A 16,856-nucleotide genomic window follows, 5' to 3' on the forward strand; every position below is an offset into this window, starting at 1 on the left:
TGATTATCTTAATGGGTGCACGAAATTTCTTGCTCTGCCGATCGTACGTACTATACAAAAATTATCTAATATTTTTCGTGAAAGAGAGGGTCAGAAAATTCACTGTTAAAGAGAGACAAAATGTAAATTTCCCATAGTATGATACATCAAAATGGGCGGTGATATATATGAGAGTTATTCTTTTTTCTTTTTGCTAAAGTATATGAGAATATTATATATATATATATATAGAGAGAGAGAGAGAGGATGGAGACGTTTGAGTAGGCAATGGACTACTGGAGAGTAGTGGTGTCTTGCATTCAGCAGAAAATCACAAAATCTATATCTTCAATATTGTGGGCATCATTCCAGCTTTTGAACCCTTTAGTTCTGTGGCCCTGTATACCTTTTACAGCAACCCCACGAGCTCCGTTTTTACAACTTTTAAAGGTCCTCCATTTTTGTCATGGCCACTCTTAGAAAAGTTGAAACTTCCTCATTTTATTTATTATTCCAAAAAAAAAAAAAAGGAACTCAGTAGGTAATGACCAATAAGATTTTCTGCTCATTCGGAGGGAGAGAGATAAAGTAATTTTGGCTTTTTGGTTTATACTTAGGATTCCATACTTTAAAGACCATTTTTTATAGCATAAAAGAAAAAGAAAAGTGTGTGGGATATGATATTTTATATATATAGAAAAAGAGAGAGAGAGAGAGAGAGAGAGAGAATAGCATATAATTAGAGATAAGAGATTGAAGGAATTGAAGGTAAAGGGACTGCAGTAATCTCATACAATTCAGATTCTATTAAAGCAAAAGCTGTTGACAGTTGGGTCCTTTCTTCTGGTTTCAGTTATACATGTTACCCTCTCATTGGTCTCAATCCACATCTTACTGTGTTTAAAACACGGCTCCATGTGATTATTATTCATTATCAAATACAATTCTTCTTTTCATAAGAAGCATCATCAGTGAATTATGTTTTAAATTAATTACTAATTATCTTATTAATTTGTATGAGAATATTTGGCATGATGAGGGATAATGGTGGGAACCCATTGCTAACAAAATCCAAACCCTAATACCTCTCTTTTCACTTTTCTTATATGTCAAATAATGAAGCTAGCTATGGCCACCCTCTAATTAATCACCATTTTAATTTCTCTGATTTCGCTGCTTTGATAGGCCGCGTGGAAAATTATTACACTCAAGGGTCCCTATAAAACTATGCATACGTCAAACTAATAATAGTTAATTATCAAAATTAGGATATTAGTATTAGTAACGCGATTAAGCATACGTACTCGGCAGGATATTTTGTTAAATTAATTTAGGGTTTGGTTTTATGTTTGTGGTAGTCTTTGCCCTTACCAGTTTATTCTGATTAATATTTTCTTCTTTTTTTTTTTGAGAATGACTTAATTATATCGATCAACAAGTTTAATTAATGTGACCTTTTTGGTGGGGAAGTTAGGCAAACTTTCATTGGTCATATAGTCCAAATCGTCATGGCTCCCACCGAGCTTGTGTAATGAGGTAGTGCCACAAACGCATTACTGAATATTAATAGAGACGTTGTATTAAAAAAGAAAAATATCACCCAATGAATTCTGACACCATTACAAACAAAAATAGGGACCTAATCGCGCACGTTACATATAAACTAACCATTATTACATCATACGACGTACACATATTTATAAATTATCACTTAAAATTATTGAATTGTCATCTAAAATTACTTAAATAATATGCGTGACCTCATATTAATGATTAATCCACGAATAAGCGCGGTAGACTGAATTCATAACTGGAACGAACTATAAGGCCTTGCTTAGAGATTATAAAATATCCAGTAAACTGGATTTTCAATTCAATATTGAGAATTCCTAAATTCATGACTTGTGCCAATCATGTATAGTACTGATTCCATTTTTTATCAGAGTAAAATGCGGATCTAATGAAGATCTAAGGCAAATCCAAGAGAAACGGGCGAAATTTGTACTATACAAAAATTGTCTACATGTTACGATTTTTCTTCGTGGTGGCCCATATTGGCATAACAATGATGTGAATGAACAAGGTATATATACATGTAAGATGAGAGATAAAGGATGATGATGCTGCTGCTGCTGCAGCTTCATGATCAATACTGCAGGAATCACAGAAATAAAGTTTGCATGATAAAATTATAGAAGATGGGTCATATGGTTGTTTCCTAAAATGCATGGTTACTTGTATTAAAAATAAAAAGGATAAAGGGGGCATTGTGCTACGTTATTACATGCAAAAAAATAATATGCCATGTGTCGGGGATCTAGGCTAAGTGACAACCTACTTGCTGGGCTTTTTCTATTTGTATTTTTGAAGGTACTGCAAGTATATAAAGGAGCTTTTTTTAAGTTGTTTGCTTTTTTTCTAAAATATATCCCATCAAACACAATACCCATGCTTTATGATCGATGCATCTGTATGATTCAGGTATATGATCCGTGCATCTGTATGATTCAGGTATGTGGGCATAAAAATACGAGCTAGGTATGTGTTTGTGTGTTAAATAATATTAGTTGAGCCATCAAGATGTTAGTGAGGCAGAGCTGTCTGATATCTATAAGGAGATAAAAGGAAGCAGCCATGGATTGGTCACGAGATGCACTAGCTAATGTGCAAGGAGTCATATTCATGAAAGAAACCTCCTTTATTGCTTGAGGGACCAAGCAGTCTCTTCAATTTTTGCTAGGGCCTTCACTTCACTGACCACTGGCCTCGCTAAATTCCACACACCTTAAAAGTTCTTTTGATACCGTAATAAAAACAAATCGCAAAGCTACAAAGTATTTAATATCAATCACATGATATTCACATAAAGAAAAGATATATATAAAATATAAATAAATAAAAAAAATATGGTTGAAAGAAAGATATATATTTGGATTATTATATTAATCAGAATCTGATACAAGCACGCGTGAAAGGCCCCAAAGACCTTTGTATTTGCCAATTGCCAGTCCAAAGATAGGCCTCGTAAGAGGTTTCTCCTCTTTGGGAAAAAAAAAATAATAATAAAAATAAAGAAAAAATTTTAAAGGAAATGAAAAGGAAATTAAGAAAAGTTTACACACGTGTAACCACAAGCCCTGTGGTTAATATTCTAGTAGTATGGTTAGGCCAAGGTCTCAAAGGCCATTTATAAGAGGCAATTCCCGCCAAAAAAGCACACATACACACGTGTGTGCCATGCACCTCCTAGAGCATGTGCACACAAGCCACTCTCAAAATCTATAAACATATCATATCATGTGTGGATAGAGCCATATTATTATTTTTCCTTTTTATTGGAGTTTCTTCCCATCAAAAGACGGAGCGATGAAAATGATGGTGGCCAGTATCTGAGAAGCTTACTTGTTTTCTATGAACAGCCCAAACTTCTAAAGCTTAATCCCTTATTTTCGCTAACCCTTTTGAATTTCTTTGCCCATTTAAGGTCCCACCATCTCCTCCCTTTCATTCAATAATCAATGCTGCCATTGAATTTCATCACCCCACTTCTTTCACACTAGCTCTATGACTACTATTTAAAACATAAGCTTTCTCTCTCTTCTTCTAACTTTCTCACACAAAATTATTAAGGTAAACAAACCCCCCTCCCTTGGGAATCTGCAATGCCATTAATATATATTCAATGGCAAACCCCACCAAAAAAAAATTAATCAATCTCCAAACTCACCAAACTCTAGTTCACACATATATACACAAAGTAATCTGCATCACTGAGTCAATTTTTCCCTCAAAACCTTCCAACAAAATATTTTTGAGGATTCTATATAGATTGGACCACCATAATTTGTTTCCTTTATTTTTTTTTATTCCTCTCCTTTCTTTTTTCCTCCATTTTTTTATGCCCTCAATCGGGGTTTCCTTTGTCATCGTCCACCCATAAGCAGTTATTTAATTTTCTCCTTTTATAAGATGAGGATGAGGATGAAGATGAAGATGGAGAAGAAGATGAGTCAAGGGACCTCGTTCTGGCCCGGATTGTTACTCTAAGCAGCGGTAAGACTTTTGGAGGTTTCCTCCGGCTGTTGTCAAGCACAAGATCTTGCATTAACTGGTAGCAGCCGATGATCTTTTCCTGCAAAAAATTGGATGTACTTGGGAGTTGGGACACGAGTTTGTACTTGTAAACATGGAGACGCCCAATCGCAACTATAATCATAATCATTTTAGGTATTGTATGTAAAAATACGTATCTCCTTACTTTGCTTAGTCCATCGCACCACGATTCAGCATGTTCAGGATTAGCGAGAGACAAGTTTGGTATTTCATTTGCTGCACAAAGTATAGCTGCGGCAGCAATGCTTGATGGCCAATACTCAAGAAAACTTGCTTCTGTAGACATTAGCAAAAATGTACTTATTTCAGTATTTTGCCTAGCTACTATATGCCACGTAAGTGTAAGCACATAAATCATCCATGCATGCAGGGATATCCATATCCGAATTGTTACCTTGCATATTAGACAAGATGATTTCCGTTGCCCGTGAAATCAGAAACCCAATGTAAGTTCCCGTTGGATCGATCTTGCATGCGAAGAAACCGAGAAAGCTAAACGGTGTTACGGATCGTAGCCTCCAATCCAACACAGTAAGAACGAGAAGTTCCATTCTGCGGATTGTTCTGGGTTCAAAAATATATTTGGCACCTTCAACCTACAGAAAACTATATTGGTTTAGACCACTATAGTACGCCGGCATAAAGTTTTTTATCAGAAGAAGTATAATACCTGAAGATCCAATAGCGAAGGAACCAGAGCTTCCTCCATCTTAGCTGCTAATGACAAGCAAGCCACGGCTAAAAGATGCATTGGCCATCCATTTGCTTGCTGAAATAGTGACACAATCCATTAAGAAACATTTTTTAAAAAAAAAAGCATCATTATTTTCATTTATAATAATATTAAAATCAAGTTAATTAATGATGATAAATTTTGTCATTAAGATGAATTCATCCTAGGATATATCTCATTTTACCCGAAAATGCAGATACAGTGATTGCCACGTGGCAGGACAGTTAATTAAGTTTCAAAAAAAACCATAATTTATAAACAGTACCAAAACTTTACGAGGATACTCCAATAAAGTTTAACACTTTTGATAAACTACTAAGGCAAGCCTAACAGATTAACAATAATTGTTCGGTCGGATCATGTTTCCAACATAATACCTACCTATTCCCTCGAAATCAAGGCACAGGTGCCCCCATTTACACTACATCAACGATAATATATGTCTCCTAATTAAATTTAAATTTAACCATCAACCAAATAAGGTATAAAAAAATCAATAAAATTAAAATTAAAATTAAAATTACTTGCTCAAATTAAAAAAGAAAATATTATACATATAGACACTCATTTCTCACTTAGACCCTATCTATTATAAACCCAAAATATATATATAAAAAAAATAAATTTCATTTAACTTTGAATTCATGATAGCCAAGATCTAAACATGTTCCCATAGCGCAACCGCGCCAAATAGATGCTGCGGCTGTAGTTAGGTTACCCGCGTCGTTTTCATTGTTTGAAAAGTCAAACGCAGTTACCCCTACAGTCAAAAGCGTTTATGCATTACTTACCGGGCAGAAATTTTGCAATTTTTTCCCTTTTTGTTTTTAAGAAGATGATTTATTGATTTTTCACATAACTAAAAGATACTTAATGAGAAGCTTACCGGCAATGGACGGGAATAAAGGAATCGGTCCAAATAGTTGACTGACAGATAAGCCGTCAATGGCTGGAATCTATAGTATGTTTTCACCTGTAAAAAACCAACCGCTTAAGGATAATAGCATATATAGACAGATTTTAGGGAGCATAAATGAGCTGCCAATCCATGAACAGCCGTGGATCCAGCGCCTGATAAAAACTGTATTCAGGTTTCAATCAATAACTCCTCCGTATGATAAGTGGCTCAGCGAGACATTAGGACTGAGCTGGACCTCTCAGATCTCATACAGTACTTTTGACTGCTTAAATTAACATGATGTGTACCGCAGTGGCAATATAGTAATATCAGTAAACTTATTGTCGTTTACCTTGAGAATCCATGCAACGGATTCTTCGCGCGCCGATGCATCGAGAGAGCGAGATTGGAAGCGAGATAAGTAATCGAATCCAGGAACGAAGTTCCTCTCATCCTCAATAAAACTGGCAATAGATTCTTCGATACATGCTGAAGATTCGAGGTCCGATGAACATTCCGGCGACTCGCCGGAGAAAATTTCTGATGATTCCTCACAACAGAGTAGGTCGGTGAAGCAATCGGAGCACGGCAGTGACATGATCGCCGTCGATGGTTTCTCATTCTCTTGTCATCACTGTTTTGTATTATCGAAGTCGAAACGACTTCAAAACTCTATGGACGGAGTATTGGTCGGAGTTGTCACCGGGAAGTGACTGGAATATTGAGAAAGAGCAAGAGAAGTTTCGTCTGTGTGTTAGAGAAGCAGTGTACATGAATGCCTATACATCCATTTCTCTTGTGATATAAATATGAGGTGATGTGATTTTTTATATATAAATTTCATTTAAAGAAATTCTAGGGCTTTTTTAAATTATAGAAAATTAATGGAAAATCGAAACGGAAAGAGAGTGTGGGGCTGTTCGGTTGATTTTACAGGGGAAAACGGATTTTCCAAAACGAGACGGAAGTGGGGTAACTGTTTATATTAGAGAGCACTGTAGCAATGAGATTAGCGCAGAAGTAAAACGGTTTACTCTTTACGCTTCCAAAGTTAGGTTTCTGGCTGCTCGACTTTTGATTGCTCTATTTGAATGTTCCTTTTTGGTTTTTGTCAATTAATCTCGTCCTGCCATGTGTTCCACAGATTTCTAATTATTTATTATTTTGACCCGTATATGTTCATTAAAACAAAATTAATTTTTTTTAAAAAAAAATTATAATTAGTGAGAATTTATTTCTAGAGCATCATTATTAATTTTTTTTCAAACGAAAAATAAAGATTAAAAATTGACCAAATAGAATTTAAAATCTCTTAAATGCATTTTATCATTAAATTAAGATGGTGAATGGATCATTTTTAATTTTATAATTAGCTAAATACATCATTTAAATCATGATTTTTTATAAAAATCAATTTAAATTTTATAAAATATAATTTTTAAATTCTTAAATTTTATAAAATAATTATTTAATTTTTATATGTACATAATTATATGTATATATATATTTATTACACATTTATATTAAATATAAAAAATTAATCATAAAGATATAGAAATGCCAATTGATTTTTTATATAAAGATTAAAAATCAAATTATACATGCAGCATTATAATGGGTCAAATTAATAATTCATTTTCATTTATAATAATCATTCTTTTTATAGGACAGATTAACAATTTCATTTCGGGTCACTAGCCCCCAAGTATGGTATTATATAAAATAAAATAAAAAAACTTTGGGCCTCCCCGGCTACTCTCTGGGCTTAAAAAGAGAGCATTGATCCAAATCACAATGCTCCATTTTTTAAAAAAAAAAATATATGTATACTACCTGAATAAATATAATAATTTTTTTAATGTAAGATATAAGTTTATTATTGTTAATACCAAATCAGTTCATCTAAAAGTAAAATAGTTTAGTAAATATTTATTTTATTTATAAAAATAAAATTTTTAATTTTATTTAAAAAAAAGTGTCAGATTATTTCTTTTTTCATTTAATAGAATAATAATAAACGGAAATGGGTGTCTGTGCAGCGGAAAATTGTGCAATACAGTAGAAGAGGTCATATGGTCTCTATAAATGTGTAACCCAGCTAAGATAAACTGATTAGTCAATGCTGGGGATATTGAAATCAGACACCACATGACCAATTTAACAATCAATTTTGGATTTATCTGCTTTTAATGTCCATTCAATTAATGTCCGGCACTTCCTCTTGTTCCATAAATAAGGATTTAACTTAATATTATTCTTAATTTAAAAATTAAGAACTAAAATTAAAAAATTAAAAAATTAAAAAATTAATATAAGTAATTTTTTAGTGATAACTGCTTAGTCAATAGGATGGTGCCACGCGTTCCGAATGGTGTTTTCTGTTTTTTTTTTTGTCAGAGTTCCGCATGGTGTTCGAGAGTCGTTTTTCCCGCTTTTCATCTGATTCAGCTGGTACAGATCATACACGTGTTGTCATATAAAGAATTGATAATATTTTAGTTATCAACGAGAAAAGAACATTTAAAATTTAACTGAATTAACAATATTTTTTTAATAAATAATGAAAAAAAACTATAAGATTAATAAGAAGATTGAGTAAATAGTAATTGTAATTTGAAAAAGAAAAAGATAGATATATTTCAATCATTAAATTATTTCAAATCAGAATTAGTTGATGGTCATGTCTATTTCACTCAAATATAATTCAGAATTTTAATATATATTTATTATAAATTTAAATAAAAAATAAAATTATAATTTTTAAATTATTAAAGACAAATTTAGCATTTTTGTCCATGAATAACTATATTTAACTCAAGGGTTTGGGGCTCCCTGACCTAACAGGAGTATAGGCTAGGCCTAAGAAACTTAGGTAGCTAGCTACATATACAGTGAAGATTGAAGGCATGTGGTAGCAACCAAATGATGGGTGTGGCAATTGGCAACACATCCACCACTTCCATATGGAAACAATAATGTTAAAAATCTTTTTCTATTTTCTATGCTTTAATTATTACTCTCTCCCAATGTAATTACTTTTTCTTTTCTTTTTTCTTCCAATGGAAATATTTAAAATTTTTAAGAACTATACAAATTATTTTTATTTAATTAATGTTTTTCAAATTTTTTAAAAATTAATAATTTTCCCTTTTTTAATAAAAAATAATTTATTTATTTTAATTTAATTTAATTATTTGAACTAAATAAGAATTGAATAATTACCGTCATCTAAGTGAAAATGGGTAGAATTTTGAAGGAGTCAGCATCATGTCAGCATTATCAACTCATTCTGCTAAATGAAACGCCAATAAATTTTTATTATTTTATGGTTTTTCAAATAAAAAATTGTGTATTATTAATTGTTATTGACTTTTTCCTATGGTTTGCATTTATGTTGATGAAACTTGTCTGGAATCCACAAGGGAATTAGATCCTACCTTGCAGCTAGATATTAGGGATTGTTAAGGGTAATTTTTAAATTAAAATATATTAATATATGAGTTTAATGCCTTCAAATTCTTAAAAACCAGGGTGAAAATGAATTAAATTGAGCCAGAGTTTTAAAAATTTTAAATTTAATTTATTAAAAATTTTTTAAGTTTAAGTCGAATTTGAATTCTACTTAATTTTAAATTCGAACTAAGTATTAAAAAATTTAAATTTATCTCATTTAGCAAATGAATTTAGACGAGTCGAGTTTTTATCGAATTTATTTTCGAATAGTTCACGAACAGTTCAATTTATTTATATGTATAATGAGTTTTAATTTAAAATTAATAAATTTAAAACTAAAATAATTTTAGTTAAATAAATATATATATATAAATTAACTCGTAAACTTATAAAAATGAGCATTTAAATTTTAATAATTCAAATATATGCAAGTTTAAGAGTATAATTAAATTATATAGAGCTAAAATTTAAAAAATTTAGATTTAACTCATAAAAGTATATGTATTGTTTGAGTTTATTTCCCATTACCATAACAATCTCAACTTACTTAATAAAACTGTTTACAAATTTATTCGTGAACCTGCTTATAAATTCAGAAATGAATCGGACTCATGAATCTTAACAAACAGAATACTATGGAGTTCAAATGTAGTTTATTTACCAAACTAATCTAAAATTTAAGCTTGATTTTGATTCGTTTAGAAATTAAATCGAGTTCGATCGAACTTTTATCAAACCAAATCTCAAAAAATTTATTAACAATTTCATTTATTTACACGTTGTTAAAAATAATTAAAATTTAATTTTTTATTAATTTAACTAGAAAATATCTCCAACCAATTTAATTTCTATTGGGACTCGAATCACCCTTCAGTTTCATATCAAATTAGTTAAATGATATTATTTTATTATTAATTATTTTCTTAATAACTGGACTTGAGATAATGCCAAATTGGAATAACAAATAGAGGGTAGTTGAATTGGCATTCCGACAATGGCACATTTTTAAAGCACATGCCACAATCGATAAGGTTTATTAAACATTATAAAAAGACTTTAAACTCAAGTCTCTGTAAATTAATATATCAACATACACTCCTCACCATCTAATCTGATGCATGGATACATTTTAATTTCCTCTGCTCTTTATAAGCACCCAGAATTTTAATTTCTAGATACTCTTTTTATAAAAATATATTATAAAACATCAATTTTATAGAAATAAATAATATAATATATAAAATTAAATTCATTCATATAATCATAAATTAAAAAAAGTTTGCAATCACATATTTAGTCCGATGGTAAAATGCATCTGAGTAAATCTAAGAGATCTCACATTCTATTCTCTCAATCTCCATAGTAATTAAATTGATGAGAGAAAGGCAGTTGTATATTTTGTGAAATGATATAAAGCAACACCTCTGTGATATCCTTGGACATGATCTTACATTTTGAACTCTCAAAAAAGTTGCACATAATCTCTTGAAATGATAAAAATTATTTGTATGGCCCAATGAACCTAAAAATAATTAAATTACCTTTTCACATAGATGATTACTAACTTGTCTATCTTCCAACTCTTACCCTTTTGAGTAATTTGAAGGTTAATCTTTTTGTATTAATTAATTAACCGTAAGATCTTAATTAACTAAAGATCACTGAAATTGAGAACCCAATTAAGGATAATGTGGGTGTCAACCTGTCCCTTCCAAGCACTTGAATCCTAAAGTGAAAACCCACATTAAATGTACCACCCTCAACCCAAACTGAAAAAGGTATCTTTCATCAACAATGCCACATTGAGAGATGACTGTGCCTTGAACTAGGGCACCATTATTGCTTTCTCTTCCAATACTTCTCCATTTGATCGCCTTTGGTGGAGGCATACCTATATAATTTGGTCATTACTATTTAGGCCAAGTCTTTTATATATACACACACTGTGTATATATTCACTATTACATTAAAAATAATATTTTTAAAAATTTAAGTGTTTATTAGATTAAAATTAAAATATTTAATAGGTAAAAATATTAGATTACATGTCTGCAAGTATGTGTTTGGTCTAAAAAAAATTAAACTGGGATGACAGTGCAAAAATGATGGTCCAAGGCAAAATGAATGCCAACTGCACCAGCTTTTAACTTTGACAAATCAATGCACTCTTTGAATTTTGCTCTTCTGAGTTGGAGAGGATCAATAATCTGATACATGTATTTAATTATTTGTACATCAAAAAGTCCTGGCAGGAATGGCTCCATAAACCCACCACATTATTACATTCATACTTGGTTTCCATATGTATGCTTTTAAAAAAAAATCATCAACTTATTGACCCTTGCCTCCTACATTTATAGATAATATTATATATGGATGAGCTCTTGCATTATTCATACGTATATATGCTTTTTATTACATATATTTTTATCTAAAAATTAGTAATAATTAAAAATGAATATAAAGTAAAATATTAATAATTAAATTCCATCAATTCGAACATTTTCTCTACTTATTTTAATTTATAAAATAAAAATAACACATGTTAAGTAATTAACTAAAAATTATTGAAATTTATGAGTAACAACAACATGAATATATACAAATAAATTAATAATTCAATCTTAAAAACCTAACCAGTCAAGTGGCATGAATCTCTATTTTCACTAAACTACAAACATGTTTTTGTAATAGATCTATCTTTTCTCCTCATTCATTAATTTTATCAAACAACTTTTGCGGCTCTGGTACACTCCAATGAGCCACTTTTTCGCTATTCTCTTAATTTTCCTAAACTCACAACCATCCTCGACTCAATTTTCTAAACTTACAATGTCATTTTGTTAAAAAACTCAAACTAATTTTTTTAAAAAAAATCCTAAGCCGTTAAAAAAAGCTTAAAATAATTTCTAAATGATTAAATTCCGTCAAAAATTCGATGTTGTATAGTATATGGAAACAGGGCTACATATGAAGTATATAAGTATAGGATGGGATTTATACCCAAGTTAAAAAGTAGGGAAAAACATTGATTTCGGACAACGTATACAAATGTGTCCCAAAAAGTTTGGTGGGTGGGCAATTTAAACTGTTGTCGGATAGCTAGGGCATATGCCCTTAGCCCACCACCACATTAATCATATAATATCTACGTACCTTGCTATAACACTACGTATATATTAATTTCTAAAGTCAATTACTGGTGGCTAATAAATACTAATTATGCGTAGCTCTTGAAAATTAATTATTTGATAACGTCTGCATGAATTTCCAAATTATATTTTTTTATGATCGATTAAGCCTGGTCAAAACATCATAAGTCAACATGCAATTTTACAATTTTAATTTTCTCTTCTCTTATTTTTCTTAACCTATGATATTTAGGGTTGGAGATGAGGGAGGGGACAACCGCATAATGTACACGTATTTCAAATATATATATATATTTCATGATTGGTACAATGTTTGAGATAAACTATTATATGTCTTTTTGTTATTTTTTAAGAAAATTTTCCTTATTAGATCTTATAATTATTAATTTTTTTATTTTTTATTCCGATAAATTAATTTTTTTTAATTTTTTAAGTTGAAGATCGAGTATTTATGATTAATTGATATTTTATAAGATGTCAGACCTCCTAGTCCTAATGTATGAGTATGAGATGAATAATGAAGATATATTCTATAGTTTAAGATGTGAGCAGAACTGCCCATATCCTATGGATGAGAAATGGGGATATGCCCAGTGGAATTTTAAAAAAAAATTATTTGGACACGGGCAGAGAGAGGAGCCATCCAAATTTTGTCCCTTAGTATGATCATTAATCACTTAAAAAAAAAAAAATTAAAAACACAAAGTGGGAACATCATTTTCAGCACTGTTTTTATTTTTTCCTTTTTTATCTAATTTTCTTCAGCCTTGTATTATTTGCCTCTCAAAGACAAAAGTCTTATCAAAAAGTAGCTTGCACCATTCATCTTCCTTTCTTTATATATATGCACCGTTTTTTCTTTTTTCCTCTTTCCCCGGACGGCAAAGTCATGATGCAGAAATCTGAAGTGACTGCCCTTCATTATCAAATAGCTAAGGACTTAAGTCCTCCTGTTTGAGAACCTTAGGATTCTGCAGGTACCAGTTCCCATCTTGGCTTACATTTTACAATTATAAGTCTTTATATATATATATATATATCTCCATAGGACCCAATTCAGCTTTTGGGTTTTGGTCGGTGAGGCAGATTGAGACATCTTCCTTCAATCACAAGAACTACTCATCTCAAATTCTCTATTTCCATTCATGTTTATGATTGATTTTAAAAAAAAAAAAAGAAAAAAAAATAGTGATGATCAGTAGTGTAAATAATCATGGTTTTAGTGAAAGTACCCATCAATGCATGATGACATACTGACTTCTTAATTCTCCTTAGGTAATTAAATTAATTAATACAATATTAATTTAATCCCTTCTTCTTTAGTGTTTATAACTTTACGTTCGGTAGCCCATTTGATTTAATCAAATCCGTCTAATTAAATGTATCTTTCCTTTTGAAAGTGGCTATCTAGCTAGCTACCTTATGGATTATTCTACCTAAACCCCCCCCCCCCCCTCTTTTTTTTAATTTATGCTATGGATTACACATAAACACATGCTTAATTTAATTATATACTTATATTTAATATTAAATTATTATTTTATTAATATTAAATTAATAATTTTATTAATAATTAAAATACTATTTTAAAAAAAAAATAAAATCACTAATTGTATTAATAAAATTTCATTAAATAAAAAGAAATATCATCCCAAACAGAAACGATCATATCTAATAGATTTTTTAGTTAAATTTTAAGCGGTTAGAATGGTACGATGACGAATTCAAAAATATTTAAAATATAATAAAGATTTACAATCATTCAAAATCTAATCTAATTCAGAAGATAATTAATATATTATATTTTAAATTTTAAAATACAGTGTTAAATTATATTGGTGGATTATATTTTTCAGTTAAAATATATTAAAATGATTTAATAATATAGTGTATGCAAAACAAAATGATTGATTAATTATAAAATGATCTCCTACTCTTGACTGTGGTCTCTTGTGGTGTGGCACATGCAATGATATGATTGGAAGGAGAAGTATTAATAATTCATTTAAGCAGGCAAAGTTGTTAGAGTTTTGTGAACATGTTATGCTCCACCATCACTATTTTTTCTATTTCCAAGGGTTATGTCCAAAAATACATGTATTTATATTATTATACTCATATAATATTGTCTATAATAATTAATATTTAATTTATTTAATTAATGTCCTCTCAATCTTTTTCTTTCTTTTATTTTGGGAGCCTTATACGGTCAACTTCATTGACATAAGTGAGTTGATGGCCCAACCACATGCCTAACATTTTCAACAAATACAGTTTCTCTTAATTTTTGGGCTTATGTTGTGCCTTGTTCATTACTGACAAGCCGGCTATTGTCCATCGTTAGAACCCTTTCCCACTCCTTTATTAAGGACAATTATCTGATTAATATAATTGATTTTGATTGGAATTTAAATTTGAGATTTTTTAATTTTGAAAATGACTTCACTATAAAGGATAGGATTTTAGCAAGCGAAATGAAATTCCAACAACCTTGGTGGCTGGATGATTAAGGTAAAGTAATTTAATGGGTGCAAGCAATTAAAAGGTTGAAAATCCAGAAATGCTTTTAGGAAAACTAAGAATTCAAAGACAACAGTGGATTTTTCAATGAATACCAACATCTGCCTACCACCTACATATATAGAATTGAAGCCCAAATGCTGCTCTGGTCCTCAACCTTCTGAATGATTTTTAAATTAATTTAAATTGTCAATCAAATGAAAAGACTAGATCATAGGCCCTTGTAGAAAGCTCTAGTTACCTAATACCAACATCCAAGGAACTCTGTCTGCAAACCCTGGAAATTCAACTGGCAGATGGTGTGGACACAAGGGAACTGGCCGCTTGGTGGGGCACAAACAGCCTAGCATCATCACTCCCTTTTCTATTGTTTTTATTTCCTTTATTAATTTTTTTTTTCCCTTGAGCTTGCTGACCACTTTCATTATGATTGAGCCAATGAGGTAGGGGAGGAAGATATGTACACACAACTTATATTCAGCATCAAACAAGATTAAAATTGAACCGGCAGTTGTTGTCAGGCTTGGATATTTGGGCCTCAGCTGCTAGACGTTGGCTAGTATGTGGCCAGTTTTCTGTGGGGTAGAATTAGAAACTTTTGATAACCCATCACATGTGTTTGAGTCAGGTATTACCCCAGCAAATAAATAAATAAATAAATAATATAGTGCCAATTTCGGGATTCATGTTGTGTGTATAAGAGAATGATGTGCGCATATAAATCCTGAAAATGTTGAAATGAACCCTGGAAAAAGGACTATGGTGGCTTCCCTGGAAATGGGTCTTAGAAGGAATGTGGGCACAAGTTGCATTTGGTCCTTGTAGATATTGGCTATTGCATGTCCATCCTTCATCTATATCCCAGCAGGCCCAAGTTTCAATTAATTTTGCCTAGTAATTATAATGGTGAACGACTTAAGATTGGGCCTGGAGATTAAATTAGTTGAATTCAATATAGCATTCAAAGTTTTAGAATGATTAGGACACGACTGGTAGTGAGCCCGTGTAGGTAGTACTAGAGCCAGTCGGTAGGGTCCTGAGTCCTAATTCTCAAGTCCTCACGAGACAGCTTATATTTGTAGCAAGTAGTCGTAGTACATGCAGTGATTGAATCTGCCAAGTCCCACACGTTAGGACATTCTAGTTCAAAATTTTCAAGGCATTGCCATCCAGTTAGTAGAACCTTGGAACGTTAGTTGCTGCCCCCAAAATGCCAAAAAATTGTTGTAGTGAAACGGCTGTCATTGGCCCCATTCGTCCTCTTGGGTTTTGGAATAATTGGAACCGCAGGGGGATAAAGTAAAAGCCTGCAAAGCACTTTCACCCCCTTCACTGTCAATAACACCAACAAACAAATTCTTTAGTTCTGCACTTTTTTTTTTTACCATGCCTGATAGTTTTTAAAGTCTGTATAAGATAGATTAAATTATATTAGAGAAAGGGAGACTCAAAGTCAAGACATCCGAAATCAAGGGTGATATCTCCAATACCCGTTTCATCATATTATTTGCCACTGAATGTGGTTTCAATGTTGAGCAGAGCCCATGCAATGGGACACCCAAAGAGGTTGGTTTACGGGCTGAGCTGCATAATGTTGAGTGGATGATTGGATGGGCTCACAGGCTTGCATCAAAAAATAAAAGCAAACCATGAGCCATACACTTATATTTAAGAAGAGCCCACATGGGCAGCAATAAAGGTTATAAGGAAAAAGTGTAGGAAAAACTGGCGTCGCCCGGACTCGAACCGGAGACCTTCAGTGTGTTAGACTGACGTGATAACCAACTACACCACGACACCTTGCTGACCGAATGTATGATTGGTGCATTAAAAAATAAAAGCAAACCATCACCCAAATACTTATATTTAAGAAGAGCCCACATGGGCAGCAAAAGGTTACAAGAAAAATGTGCAGAAAAAATTGGCGTCGCCCGGACTCGAACCGGAGACCTTGAGTGTGTTAGACTGACGTGATAACCAACTACACCACGACACCTTGCTCACCTTT

General features: G+C 31.6%; 1 protein-coding gene and 2 non-coding genes across 4 annotated transcripts; all 3 read right to left on the bottom strand.

Annotated features, from left to right (window-relative positions):
• Positions 1 to 2,889: 2,889 nt before the first annotated feature.
• On the bottom strand, positions 2,890 to 6,579 carry LOC110615657 (cyclin-D1-1). 2 transcript variants are annotated; one of them, XM_021757653.2, is made up of 6 exons: positions 6,076 to 6,551; positions 5,712 to 5,798; positions 4,763 to 4,861; positions 4,487 to 4,688; positions 4,238 to 4,368; positions 2,890 to 4,111 (listed from the first exon to the last, which is right to left on the bottom strand). In XM_021757653.2, exons 1-6 carry the CDS (start codon positions 6,319 to 6,321, stop codon positions 3,884 to 3,886), a joined length of 993 nt encoding a protein of 330 aa, XP_021613345.1. In that variant the 5' UTR covers positions 6,322 to 6,551; the 3' UTR covers positions 2,890 to 3,883. The 2 variants fall into 2 exon arrangements, with proteins under 2 accessions (XP_021613345.1, XP_043812879.1); XM_043956944.1 differs by having other exon boundaries at positions 2,890 to 4,368; positions 6,076 to 6,579.
• Positions 6,580 to 16,574: 9,995 nt separating this feature from the next.
• Positions 16,575 to 16,648, bottom strand: TRNAV-AAC. The gene has a single exon. It is a non-coding gene; the product is annotated as a tRNA-Val (tRNA).
• Positions 16,649 to 16,770: 122 nt separating this feature from the next.
• Positions 16,771 to 16,844, bottom strand: TRNAV-AAC. The gene has a single exon. It is a non-coding gene; the product is annotated as a tRNA-Val (tRNA).
• Between the last annotated feature and the right edge of the window lie 12 nt (positions 16,845 to 16,856).

Source organism: Manihot esculenta, chromosome 5 (genome assembly GCF_001659605.2).
Source record: "Manihot esculenta cultivar AM560-2 chromosome 5, M.esculenta_v8, whole genome shotgun sequence".
Taxonomy (NCBI): Eukaryota; Viridiplantae; Streptophyta; class Magnoliopsida; order Malpighiales; family Euphorbiaceae; genus Manihot; species Manihot esculenta.